The sequence below is a fragment of the Microcaecilia unicolor genome, chromosome 9 (assembly GCF_901765095.1).
Source record: "Microcaecilia unicolor chromosome 9, aMicUni1.1, whole genome shotgun sequence".
NCBI lineage: Eukaryota > Metazoa > Chordata > Amphibia > Gymnophiona > Siphonopidae > Microcaecilia > Microcaecilia unicolor.
Genome location: NC_044039.1, coordinates 221,861,631 through 221,876,097, shown reverse-complemented (window position 1 = coordinate 221,876,097; position 14,467 = coordinate 221,861,631). Strand labels below are relative to the sequence as shown.

General features: G+C 43.3%; 1 protein-coding gene across 2 annotated transcripts in view; it reads right to left on the bottom strand.

The window, feature by feature from the left end:
• POMT2 (protein O-mannosyltransferase 2) overlaps positions 1-14,467 on the bottom strand; it is a 70,580-nt gene that overhangs the window by 16,068 nt on the left and 40,045 nt on the right. For both annotated transcript variants that reach the window (XM_030213752.1, XM_030213753.1), the window contains 5 exons: positions 13,556-13,707; positions 13,261-13,352; positions 7,929-8,005; positions 3,754-3,825; positions 3,442-3,501 (listed from right to left, as the gene is read on the bottom strand). In XM_030213752.1, coding sequence (XP_030069612.1) covers positions 3,442-3,501; positions 3,754-3,825; positions 7,929-8,005; positions 13,261-13,352; positions 13,556-13,707 — 453 coding nt within the window. The remainder of the gene's footprint in view (positions 1-3,441; positions 3,502-3,753; positions 3,826-7,928; positions 8,006-13,260; positions 13,353-13,555; positions 13,708-14,467) is intronic.

Sequence of the window (14,467 nt, the reverse complement as noted above, 5' to 3'; positions counted from 1 at the left end):
ACCCTGGTGACCTGGGTTCAATGCCCACTGCAGCTCTTTGTGAACTTGGGCAAGTCAATTAACCCTCCGTTGCCCCAGGTACAAAAATTTAGATTGTGAGCCCTCTGGGGACAGAGAAAGTACCTGCATATGACGTGTACAGTGCTGTGTACGTGTGGTAGTGCTATATAAATGATTAATAGTAGTAGTAACCTATCAAGATGCTCACCCTGTTCATTTTCCCAGTTGTGCAGTTAGACACACAGATAACAGAAACAGATAATGACAGCAGATAAAAACCATATGGTCTATCTAGTCATACCCCTCCCTCTCTCTTACAGATCCTAAGTACTTGTTCCATGCTTTCTTCAGTTCAGATATAGCTGTCTCCACCACTTCCACCGGAAGACTGTTCCACTAATCCACCACCCTTTCCATAAGGAAATATTTCTTTTGTTATTCCAGAGTCTAACCTCTTTCACCTTCATCATATGCCCCTTCATTACGGCTTTCTTTCAGTTGAAAGAGACGTATCCTGTGCATTTAGGCCGTGATATTGTCTCTTATCATACAAACATCATTTATATAATCAAGCCATACTAATCTGCAACAATTTACCTAATTCAATCAGACAAATTTCCTCTTATGTTTCCTTTTGGAAGGGTTTAAAAACTCATTTATTTCAGAAGTATTCAATGACTTTTGTTAATATTATTTATGTTAAATTAATTTTTGTCCTTTTGGACCTTGTTTATTTTTTATTATTTATGTTTTATGAGAGCTGCTTTGGACTTTTCTGGAATAGACAGATTATAAATACTATGATTAGATAATCATATCACCCATCTTGCGCCTTCTTCCAAAGTAAACATATTGAGATTTTTAAGTCTGTCCTCATACCCTTTATTATGAAGACCATTGGCCATTTTAGTAGCCAACTTCTGGTGCGACCTCCAGATTTGTGCATAGTACTCTAAATGAGATCCCACCAGAGACTTATACAGAGGCATTATCACTTCCTTTTTCCTGCTGGCCATTCTTCTCCCTATGCACCCAAGCATCCTTCTGGATTTTGCTGCAGCTCTACGCTTATCTGAAACTCAGTGGTTCTCAATCTCCATCTGCTGGTAGGCGTGCATAACCCATCTGTGCCAGTCAGAAGGGACGCTATAGGGGAAAAAAAATTCCTGATGTTACTCCTAAGTCTGCCTCCCTGCAACCTCAAGTCATGTTCTCTAGTACTACCGTTTCCCCGTCTCTGAAAAGATGTATTTGTATATTAATAACTTTCAACTTAACATCTGCATCATATTCTCCCCAGTCTTCTAAGTTTTTTCTCATATATCTTGTGACGCAAACCCCATGCTATTTTGGAGTGGAGCGGAGTAGCCTAGTGGCTAGTGCAGTGGCTTGAGAACCTGGGGAACCAGGCTAGATTCCCACTGCAGCTCCTTGTAACTCTGGGTAAGTCACTTAACCCTCCACTGCCCATGGTACAAAATAAGTGCCTGTATGTTAAATGTAAACCGCTTTGATTGTAACCACAGAAAGGTAGAATATCAAATCCCACCCCCTATTTTTGTTGCCTTCCTCTAAACTGCTTCAAGTCTTTATGTCCTTGGCAAAATAACTCTCCAAAACTGAACAATCCAAATGGGGAGGGCTTCATCAATGACCTGTACAAGGGCATTACCACCACCTTTCTTCTGCTGGTTAAGCCTCTCTATGCAGCCTAGCATCCTTCTGGCTTTGGTCACTACCTTGTCACATTGTTAATTCACCTTGAGATCCTCAGATGCTATCACCCCAAGGCCCCCTCCTCCTGGTCCTTGCATATCAGCCTCTTGGCTCCTATTACATGCAAACCCTTTGGAGTGAAGGAGTAGCCTAATGGTTAGAACAGTGAGCCGAGAACCAGGGAAACTGGGAAAATCACTTAACCATTCACTGCCCCCAGTACAAAACTTAGATTGTGAGTCCACTAGGGACACAGAAAGTACCTGTACATAATAAACCAAACCCCTTTGGTTGTACTACAGAAAACGCAGTAGATCAAATGTATTACCCCTTACCAAGTGCACTACTTCTTCACGTTAAATTTTAACTGTCAAACACTGGACTATTCTTCTAAATTTTGTAGATCATTTCTCAAGTTGTTCCTCCCTCTGTGGTGTCCACTCTGTTGCGAATCTTCATGTCATCCCCCAAAAGAGAAACTTTTCCTTTCAACCCTTTGGCAATGTCACTCACTGAATAGAATCAGCTCCAATACTGAACCCTGCAACACTCCACTACTCAAATTTCTTTCCTCCAAGTCAACCAGTTTCTAATCCAGTTCCCAAATTACTATCCTTAAGGCCCAAAACTCTATTAACTCTTTCAACCAGGATTTCTACACAGTCCATATTACCTGCTTGTTACTAATCTGCCCAACCCTTTCTGCACAATTTCTCTCTGCCACAGTTTCACGCACTCCCTGAAATCTCAAGTTATTCCTTTGGCAGTGATTCTCCGGGTCTCTCCAACTCTCCATTCTCTGTTGCATTCAGGTTATATATTCCCACTGTCCTTCCAATTTCTCCTCAATGTCCTCCACTCTATGGTCCTCCAGTGCATTTTACATGTCTCTGAACACCTTTGAAATTTTGGCCATGGTCTCCTCAAATCAAGAAACTAAGGAGTGGAGGTGGCCAGAGGAAATGGAGACTTGAGCCACAGGTGCCAGTAAAGGATCTTTATTAATAGCTGACCTGACATAGCCGTGTTTTGGCATAGTGCCTGTGTCAGGGGTTGTTACTGTGTCAAGTGTATATTATTCCAACAATGTGCAGATAAACAGTAAACAATAAATGTCTTGCAGCAGATGCTCAATTATCCACGACTCTATCTGGATAACTGAGCATCGCGCCATTCTTGCACTGCCCACTGGAAATGGAGGAATCAACTGTAATATTTACTTACTTGGGAGGCATGGGAGGCCCAGGGATCTCCCACACGTAGACAAACGTTTTGGGGGATTTGGGATTGTTACCTTCAACATATGTCCCGGAATGGGAAAAGTTTATTCTGCAATCTGTAAACCTCAGATACCTCATTTTGTGATACTTCTAGAATGGTAATTGGGGGAGGGGGGATAAAGGGGAGGGGTCGGTTTTAAGGTTTCTTGCTTAGCTTTATGGGTGCCGTCCAGGCCCTTGCAGCTTTCTTTAAGACTGATGTGCAATAAAAGGGGGTAGGAAGTTTAATTCATGTTTGGGACTGGGGTGGTAGTGGTTGTTTTTTGGACTTTAGGGCATTGGAGCGGGGGGAGGGGTTGGGAGGGAGGATGGGTTTATAATTGTAAGGGGAAAATATTGAACCACTTTTGTATCGGTTTGCTTAGGTATCTTTATTTGGTTGTTCAACAAAATTGTTAAACATTAAAAAATATATAAATATCAAACACAAAAAATAACCACCTACCGGATTCCCCAGCATATAAACACGATAATCAGTGTCATTGACTCCAGAGAAGCGCAGGCCCTACAGAAACAGAGACATGTTACTGCTTCACATGCATTTCACTTGCCATTAATGCTCCCTATCCCAACTACAGTACACACTTAAGTGCACTGGCTGACAGTAATAATACTTCACTACAATCTAATCTCCGTGTGCAGCTTTCATCATCTCAGCTCCAGCACACCCAGACTCTCCCAAACCTTCACTATGCCACAAATATGCCCCCTCCTCGTTTCAGTCTCTTCCTTCACCCATCAAATGAAAGCATTTCACCTGGTAATTGATTGGCCAGTGCCAAGGTTTGGAGGTCACTTCATGGTCCTTGGGTTTTAGGCCACTGTTTGCCTTCATGAGAGAGAAAAACAGAGCTATTACAATCTAGAAAACCCAAATAACATCAAATGAGACAGACATGTGACTATGGTGCTGCTGTAACCCCAAACTTGAAAAGAGAATTTAAAAAACCCCAAACTAGAACACTGAAATTAGGGCATTCCTTCTCAAATGCAGACACCAAGCGAAAAAAAGAAAGCATTACTGAATAACAAAGCTGCACAAGATGCTGAGAGAGCTGCTGTTACATTAAGGCACGTTCCCAATAAGTAATACACATATCCCAAGGAGTACGCAAGATATCAGCAGGGGTTATGCAATATCTAGTGCCCAACTGATGCCTTCCCGTCCCTGCTGTCACTTGCTCGCCTGCTGGGCTGCTGCCTTCCCTTATCTACAGCAGCTACAGGAAACAAAATCTGTATGCTTCCCCTCCCTTCTGCCTACATGTTCCCTTACCCGCTAGCTCCTGGACTTTGTGCTCTTGCCTCTTGCACGCCACTGGCGGCTCTTGCTAATTTTTCCCCTTCAGGAAGTTACATCATAGGTGGCAGGACCAACAACAGCCGCCAGCGGTTAAAAATATATCAACATAAGAATAGCCATACTGGATCAGACCAATGGTTCATCTAGTCCAGTATCCTGTTTCCAACAGTGGTCAATCCAGGTCACAAATACCTGGCAAGATTCCAAAAAAGTACAAAACATTTTATACTGCTTATCTCAAAAATAGTGGATTTTCCCCAAGTCCATTTAATAAGGGTCTATGGACTTTTCCTTTAGGAAGCCATCCAAACCTTTTTTAAACTCCGCTAAGCTAACGGCCTTTACCACATTCTCTGGCAATGAATTCCAGAGCTTAATTACACATTGAGTGAAGAAAAATTTTCTCAGATTTGTTTTTTTGCCCCTTAAGTCCTAGTATTTTTGGAAAACTTAAGCAGACGCTTCACATCTACCCATTCAACTCCACTCATTATTTTATAGACCTTAATCATATCTCCTCTCAGTCACCTTTACTACAAGCTGAAGAGCCCTAGCCGCTTTAGCCTTTCCTCATAGGGAAGTCGTCCCATCCCCTTTATCATTTTCGTCGCCCTTCTCTGCACCTTTTCTAATTCCACTATATCTTTTTTGAGATGCGACAACCAGAACTGAACACAATATTCGAGGTGCGGACGCACCATGGAGCGATACAAAGGCATTATAATGCCCTCATTTTTGTTTTCCATTCCTTTCCTAATAATACCTACATTCTATTTGCTTTCTTAGCCGCAGCAGCACACTGAGCAGAAGGTTTCAACATATCATCAACGACGACACCTAGATCCCTTTCTTGGTCTGTGATTCCTAAAGTGGAACCTTGCATGACGTAGTTATAATTCGGGTTCCTCTTTCCCACGTGCATCACTTTGCAATTGCTCACATTTAAACGTCATCTGCCATTTAGACGCCCAGTCTCCCAGTCTCGTAAGGTCCTCTTGCAATTTTTCACCATCCTCCCGCGATTTAACGACTTTGAATAACTTTGTGTCATCAGCAAATTTAATTAACTCACTAGTTACTCCCATCTCTAGGTCATTTATAAATATGTTAAAAAGCAGTGGTCCCAGCACAGACCCCTGGGGATCCCCACTAACTACCCTTTTTGTCACGTCTGTGGCCGTGACCCCTCTCAGACTCACTTTATTTCCTGTGGTCAGCTTCTGAGCTGGCTTCTGTCTGTTCTTTGTGAGTTAGTTCTGTCTCTGTCTTTGTGTGCTGGCTGCATTAGATTGTTTGTGTGTTGTCACCCGTTCCAGATTTCAGCCCAGTCCGGTCCAGATCGTCCAGACCTGCTTGTTTTGTTTGAATCTGCAGAGCACCCCTTAGTGTCCTTGTGATTGCTGCAGCTGAGTCTCAGCTGCTGCTGGGCTTATTAGCCATTTTGAAACATTTCTGTTTGCCTTTGCATCGCCTAAGGCCCTGGTATGTTGGTGCTTGCTGCACTTCTGCCCAGCCCAGTTTATAGTTTGTATTCTTGCCTGATTCTAGCTTAGTCTTTGTGTCCTGTACTGCTTGTTTTCCAGTCTTGCTCTTATTTGTAAGTCTTTGTCTAGTGCTGAGTTGTCTGTGTTTTTTCCCCTGTTTCAGTGGCTGCTTGCAGCTTTCAGTTCTGTCTCTTGTCTACCAGTGTTTGTTCCCTGTTTCAGTGGCTACTTGCAGCTTTCAGATCTGTCCCTTGTCTGTCAGAGTCCTAGTCTAGTTTTCTGCCTAGCCTCCCTGTGTGCTCTAGTCCCTGTGTGTATCCTGCTGGTATCCAGTCCTGCCTTGCCTAGTAAATCCTGCCGTCCACCTGCAGCCAGGTGCTCAACTCCTGGTGAAAAGTGGCCAAGTGCAGGTGAAGTTTAAGGGTACCTGCTCTGCTTAAGTCCTGCTTGTTTGCCTCTGCTGCAACTCCAGTCCGGGGTTCCAGTCCTGTTCTGCCTAGTCTTCAGTGTGGGGTGGTTTTACCTGCCACTGCCGCTCCTCGGCAGTGGCCCAAGGGCTCACAAACCTAGTTCCAGCTTGGAAAACGTGACAATTTTCCATTGAGAATACTGACCATTTAACCCTACTCTCTGTTTCCTATCTTTTAACCAGTTTTTAATCCACAATAGAACACTACCTCCTATCCCATGACTCTCCAACTTCCTCTGGAGTCTTTCATGAGGTACTTTGTCAAATACCTTCTGAAAATCCAGATACACAATATCAATCGGCTCACCTTTATCCACATGTTTGTTCACCCCTTCGTAGAAATGTAATAGATTGGTGAGGCAAGATTTCCCTTCACTAAATCCATGTTGACTTTGTCTCATTAATCCATGCTTTTGAATATGCTCTGTAATTTTGTTCTTTATAATAGTCTCTACCATTTTGCCTGGCACCGATGTCAGACTCACCGATCTATAATTTCCCGGATCTCCTCTGAAACCTTTTTTAAAAATTGGCATTACATTGGCCACCCTCCAATCTTCCCGTACCACGTTCGAGTTTAAGGATAACTTACATATTACTAACAATAGCTCCGCAAGTTCATTTTTCAGTTCTACCAGTACTCTGGGATGAATACCATCCAGTCCAGGAGATTTGCTACTCTTCAGTTTGTAGAACTGCCCCATTACATCCTCCAGGATTAGAGAAAATTCATTAAGTTTCTCCGACTCGTCAGCTTCGAATACCATTTCTGGCACCGGTATCCCAGTATCCCTAGATCTTCTTCTTGAGTGCTGACCCCCAAAGTGGACCCTAACTTCAAAGTAACTATGATTCGGAATATTCTTCCCAATGTGCATCACTTTGCATTTGTCCACATTAAATTTCATCTGCCATTTGGATGAACACTCTTGCAATTTCTTAAGATTTTCCTACAATTTTTCACAGTCTCCATGTGTTTTAACAACCTTGAATAGTTTTGTAACATCCGCAAGTCATCTCACTTGTCATGCCAATTTCCAGACCATTTATAAATATGTTAAATAGCACAATGTTTATCTGGTTTCAGTTTGCTTGCAGTCACAGAGTCCAGCGGGTAAGGGAACAAGTAGGCAGAAGATGAAGTTTCTATTTCCTGTTGCTGCTATAGATAAGAGAGGGCAGCGGCCTGAGAAGGCATCAGTTGGGCACTGGGGCCATGTCTATCTCGGGTACCCCTTGGGGTATATGCATACTACTTACTACTTCTTGGGAACCTATGCTTTGATGTAACGGCAGCTCTCTCACCATCTTTTGCTGCTTTTTTATTCTGCATCATCTGAAATTGCAGGTGGATTTTAGCATGTGCAGAACAGGGTTTCATAAATGTATAAACGCATAAAAGCAGGCTTTTGGGGAATCTGTTTTTCTTTAAAACTGTTTTTATTGAACGTTCCAATAAAGATACAGCCATCCATCTATCAATGCTACTACTACTACTTATCATTTCTATAGCGCTACTAGACGTACGCACAATGTCTGCATTAGCATCTCTATCCTCTCTCTCATCCCTTGGGGTGGGGGGATCGCAACATCTGCACCTTCACATTCTTGGTGCCCTCTAATAAAGTTAACCTCTAAGTGTGCGTCATCAGTTTCTCATAGCCACGAGAGCTTACCCGGATCATAACAATGTGTGATTCCCAGAGGATCTCCAGGAACGTTGGCTTCAAGACAGAGAGACTGATGTTAGGTACTAGGAAGAGGAAAGAAGAAGTACATTTAGATGCTCCGAAACGCTGGGAAATTATTACTCTCACAGCTAACATGGACTACAGACAATACTACTTATTTTTATAGTTCTACTGACATACACAGCGCTGTACAACCATAAGGAGAAATTGTCTTATCTGATCGTTCTCTTTCCTTTAGTCCTACTAGACCAGTCCAGCAGGATGGAGACAGAGAAACAAAGCAATTCTGTGCAATTCACCCCTTAAGAGCATCTTGCAGCCATAGAATGCACAGTATTTCAAATGCCAACAAGACATTATTGGACTCTACCAACACACAGCTCTTTAGCTGGGTCAGAAGCAGCTAGAAAATGTAATAAGTTAGAGGAATTCCAAAATAAAAATACTTTGAACTGTGAAATGAAGAATAATCCAGAATGGCAGCAAGTTCAGTAATACTCAACTAGGGTGGTTTTGGAGTGGAGGAGTAGCCTAGTGGTTAGAGCAGCAATCTAGACATCAAGAGGTAGCCAGTTCAAATCCCACTGCTGCTCTTTGTGATCTTGGGCAAATCACTTAACCTTCCATTGCCTCAGGTACAAAATTAGATTGTAATCCCTCCAGAAACAGAGAAATACCCAGTGTACCTGGAATGTAACTGAAAAAGGTATGAGCTAAATAAATAAATAAAATAGTAAAAAAGAGAGAAAATTATCAGATAAGACAAGTTCTCCTTCCTTAGTGACCATACCAGACCATTCCAGAACATGAGGAATGCAGCAAAGCAGTCCCGAAAATGGGTAGGACTTGAAAATCCCTGCTAAATACCAACATTGCTACAAAAATAGTGAACGCTATAGCATAAATCTCACAGAAGGTAAGAAGGACTAGCTATGTGTTGCTCTACATAAATCAACCAGAGTCTCTGGTTAGAACTTTGTTCACTAAGATAAAAAAAACGTCTTAAGAAAAGGATTGAAGGCAGCCCTGAAGGTTGTTCCCACTGCCTCTCACAATCGGAAGAGGGTGGGAAAAGAAAGGAACTCTGACTTATATGTAACTTTACTTGCTACATATTAATTTAGTAGAGAATTAGCCTAAAGTGGCTATGAAGTTTTTATAAACCTTGCTTTTCTATACCAGAAGGAAAATAAGTGGACTAAAGGTATCCGTAATGCAAGCAGTAATTAAAAAGGACGTTGATTATCAAAGGAGGAGCACCAATCAGTGTTGATGCAAAGCAGAGCCCACAAGCACAGCAGCTGGGAAAACTATGTGGCTTGCTTTAAACTTGGTGCAGACATGCACTCCTAAGCCAGGCTAAACATATCAGCTAGCCCACTAAATTATCAAAACTTAGCTGCAGTGTGTCAGACTCCTCATTCATATATATACTAAAAGGAGAGGAGAAAAGCAGATCATTTGTTTGCTCTCTTCTAGGCCAAGCACAGCCACAGAAATGGCAAAATCCTAGAACCCACCTACAGTGAGAGACCTTCCAGAGTTTCCACCATACTGGAATAATGTGTAGGTAAAACAGCATGCATTTGATATGGCCTGCCTGCTCCCAGGCCTGGTCAAACACATCAGAAGACACTTTGAACTCACAGGACATACCTACAGCACAACACACCTCTATTCTAAATAAAACTTCAGCATTCTAAAACTAAGGAATACTGTTTGCCAAATATATGATATGAAGGCAAAGAAACAATGTGACAAGGCGACAACTGTGGCCAGAAGGACGCTAGGCTGCAGAGAGAGGCATAACCAGCAGAAGAAAGGAGGTGTTGATGCTCCTCTACAAGTCGTTGGTGAGGCTCCACTTGGAGTACTGTGTTCTGTTTTGGAGGCCGTATCTGGCTAAAGATGTAAAAAGACTGGAAGCGGTGCAAAGAAAAGCTACAGAAATGGTATGGGATTTGCGTTGCAAACCGTATAAGGAGAGACTTGCCGACCTGAACATGTATACCTTGGAGGAAAGGAGAAACAGGGGAAATATGATACATACGTTCAAATATTTGAAAGGAACCTTTTCCGGAGATGGGAAGGCGGTAGAACTAGAGGACATGAATTGAGGCTGAAGGGGGGCAGACTTATGAGTAATGTCAGGAAGTATTTTTTCACGGAGAGGGTGGTGGAATGTCCTCCCGCGGGAGGTGGTGGAGATGAAAACAGTAATGGAATTCAAACATGCGTGGGATAAACACAAAGGAATCCTGTTTAGAAGGAATGGATCCACGAGGTCAATATAGGAGCAGGAGCAGGGTCTTGACTGGTGGGAGACCAACGTATCGGCATCTCCAGTATGGAGGAGGAGCGGTCCTCCCGGTGTTGACTCTTCTCGGGTGCCAAATCCTTCCACATCCCGGAGCTCCCGGCATCATGCATCGAGGGTGACCAAAGACTATGCTTCTTGGTCTTCGCCCAAAGCTTGTCATCGAGGCACTTCAGTATCGACAAGGACGATGTCAAATCTACACATCGCCTCGTGGTTGGGTCAGACGATGGATGGTCCCAGGGGCTCTGCACAGCAGGAGGCCTTGAGGCAGGTGTAGACCCACTCAATGCTTCACTGCTCCCCGTGTCTAAGAGTCTAGCAGCACCCATGCTTACCAACGCTCCCGGTGTGATGCTAGACGTTGATGCCGATGTCGAGGAACAGGACTTGTCTCCAAAAATCCTCTCTCACTTAGCCTCTCTGGAAACCTGGGTCCTCTTCTTCTTGCGAAGACAGAGAACACAGTTAGTGGGGCTGTGGTCAGGTCCAAGACACTGTAGACACCAAGAATGGGTGTCTTTCTCAGAGACTGTCCGATTGCACCAGGTACAGCGCTTGAAGTCACTGGGAACCTTCGTGGACATAGAAGGTAAAACTTCCTTGGCTAAATTAAACAAAGCAACAGTGCCTGAAAAAGGGACAAGAAACAGCAAAAAAGAAAAGGAAAATTCTCAGCTGAAGTCAAGGCCTAAAAGCGGCCTGACTACGATGAAAAATAAAAGGAAACAAAACCAGGCAAAACTAAGAACTTAAGGGAAAATTGACAGATGGAGGTTCCACAACAGGAACCAAATAAAGGATGAAAAAAATGAATGAAAAATAGCCGAAAGGCACAAAAAAAAGCTCTCTAGGACCGAGCGATGTGAGACTTTAAAAAAACACACAAAAAAAAAACCACTCCCTCTCCTGACCGCCATAGAAAAAGAACGGCTGAGGGGTGATATGATAGAGATCTACAAAATTTTGAGTGGGATAGAGCGGACAGATGTGAAGCGTTTGTTTACGCTTTCTAATAATAGAACTAGGGGACACAAGATGAAATTAGAATGTGGTAGGTTTAAAACAAATTGGAGAAAATTTTTCTTTACTCAGCGCATGGTTAGACTCTGGAACGCATTGCCGGAGAAGGTAGTGACGGCAGCTGGCCTTGCTGAGTTTAAAGGGGGTCCGGACAGATTCCTGAAGGAAAAGTCCATTGATTGTTATTAAATTTTGGTTTTTTTGCCAGGTTCTTGGGGCCTGGATTGGCCGCTGTCAGAGACGGAGTGCTGGGCTTGATTGACCTTTGGTCTTTTCCCAGCGTGGCAGTGCTTATGTACTCTAACTGAGGAGACCACGTTCTCACGGCAGGCAGGAAGGCAGTCGCGCATGCATAGTGGAGCATGTCTAGCTCTCCGCCAAGCTCTCAGAGACTTCTGTAAATTCCGGATCGGGCGACGCAGGTCGGTATCACCCACTTGTAAGAATACACAAGTTTGCTTGTCCTCAGAGAAGCGCCATATCCGTTCAAAGGTAAATCCCCAAATACTACTACTACTACTACTATTTAGCATTTCTATAGCGCTACAAGGCGTACGCAGCAAGTCGTCCAGAGAAGCTGGAAAACAAAACCAGATCTAAGAGAGTACTTCAGTATATTACTTTTCAGAAAAGGCTACTTGAAGAGGGAGCTATCCCATGTTATCACAGCACAAAACATTTTTCAACTCCAGGAAGAATTGAAACTGTTGCTTCGTTACCTGAAACTCACAAATATTTTCCACAACTTTACCACAGGCAGATCAGAGATGCTAAAATGTTGGTAGATGGCTAAGCTCAGTCCTTAATGTTCTAATGTGAACATGATCAAAATAGCAGACGGAAAAGGCTGAATCTCCAGCAAGGTGCTGGAAAAGTACCCCATGGGAAAGGAGAATTTGACGTGCTGTCAGAGTCTTTACCCACGAGTGGAGAGTTACCTCATCAGCACTGATCAAGGCTGAATGTGAAACTCGCTTTATCATCTAAATACTACTCGAAAGCGGAGCTTAATCTGAAATCATAAGGCTCCACAAATAAGCCTCCTCAGAAGTGGTCAGATCTTCATATGGAAACGGTACTTCCACAGTCTTACTTGAAGTCATAGTGCTAACAAAGAGAGCGTGAAGAATTCAAACTTGGCATGCTTGTATATTATGAATAAGTTTATCCAACACTTCAAGAAGGAAAAGCCCACGGTAGGGAGGAGGGGGGAAGAGAACTTGGAACCCACCAAGTACTACCCCTGCTCCAATCTGAAATCTTCTTTCCCTTATTAGGAGCACAAAACTTTATGAGGCAACCTCCCAACTGACACCCAGCAGTAACTGGGTCAAGAATTTTTCATCTAAGAGAGCACAAGCTGCATGGTATGTCACCACCACACACTGGAGACAAAGAACTACTGAATATTTTATGGCTGTATGGTTCCCTTAAGGGGTAATGCACACAAAACTACTTTGTTTCTGTGTCTCTATCTGTTGGTCAACGGACATAACCCACATGTTCTGGAATGGTCAATAAGGAATAAGTATTCAGGTACAATATGCCCCTGCCCCATATAGATTACAATCAATCAAAGTATTGGAAGACAGTGACTTGCCCAAGGTCACAGTGGCAGAGGTGAGATTTGATTCCTGGCTTCCCTGGTTCTCAGCCCATTGCTCTAAACACTAGGCCACTTCCTCTCCCCAGACAGTGGAAACACAAAGAAGGAACTGATGATAGAGGGCCAGATTCTCCAAAGATCTGATGCTAGTATACCGATATTTTCCTTTTAGCAGGAGAAGCTAAGGTGCTATAGCCCTGCCACAAATGCAATATCCATTAGAAAGAGAACATGCATCGCTCCTTGCAGGAGGCAGATTTTACTTAAGAGGTTCTAGAGCAAACAGCAAAGGCAACCATAGACACTGTGAGGCTAAAATATGAATGTCTCCTTCCACCCTTTTCAATGCTTTCTAAGATCTCCCAGCTTACAGTTTGGATTGCTGTGATCCTCAATGTTCCAGAGCGTGTTAGGAGTCTCCTTTAGGTATGGACTACAGGTGACTTCTCCCTGTTCCCAGCCCCTGTGTATAAAGAGAAGCATCTGTCAGCAAGCTCCCAGGATGCACAACATCAAAACAAGCTCCGTACAAACAATGCATTCATGGAGTCGGCCAGTTCCCTGTGAACAGCTGGGGAAGAACTAAAAAGGGATTACTGACCAATAAGATTCCAGCAAAAAAAAAAAAAGAACAAACATTCACAGGCAATACTCTAGAACAGTTACCATTTTGGAAGTGTCTTCCCAGAAGACCCCAGAACACAGCCTGTGGCCAGATGGATCAGGCGAATTTTACTGCGCAGAACTTTAATAAGGTCTCCAGCTTTCCTGTTCACCACTTCTATTCGCCAGAAATCATTCCAGTCTCCTGTCCCATTCTGCAGTGTGGGAGAGAGGTGGGATGGGAGGGGAAGGGAAAAACAATCTCTTACCAACAAATTTAAATCAAAATCAAGCTTGCGTTTGAGCAAGCAAACAAATCCTGCAGCTAAATGGGAAAATGGTGCTGGCACCCCTGAGGGATCTCAGGAACTGGGCTGGTACCGGAGGTGCCACTGGTACCCATGAGGGACCTCAGGCAAACAGAGGTGTCAGCTATTAAATGGAGACAATGGTGCAATCTGCATCAGCTCCAAAGCCCTCTGGTGGCCGTAAGTATAAAATTGATGTACTTGGCAAAGGAGCAGTTTTACCTCCTCTGACTCTATGCATGGGGGATAGGAAGCTACAGGTTGGATGTTCTTAAAAGGAATTCCTGAGACTTCAATCTGTGGTTAACTTTCACGAAACCCAATTCACTAGTATCCCTCTTGAACTAGAGTTTAATATTTCTGTACCATAAAGAAGGGCAGAGAAAGAAAAACGAGGAATTGGCAGGCAAGAGCACAAGGCTCCTATGAGAAGAAGAGGGTCTCCGAAACGACTCAGTCTTACTACAGCAGCTGTAGAGTCCAAAGTCACATGGTGCAGCAGTAATATTTCAGGGACATTCTAACTTGTTCTAGGTCACTCATCACTACCATGTCAGCACACTTTCTTCCCTTCCAAGTCACCTATCACTACTGATTTCACCACCATCAGAAGTTAAATTGTCTGTCTCACAGACAAGGGCTTTTTCTATCTAAAGCCCTTAAATAC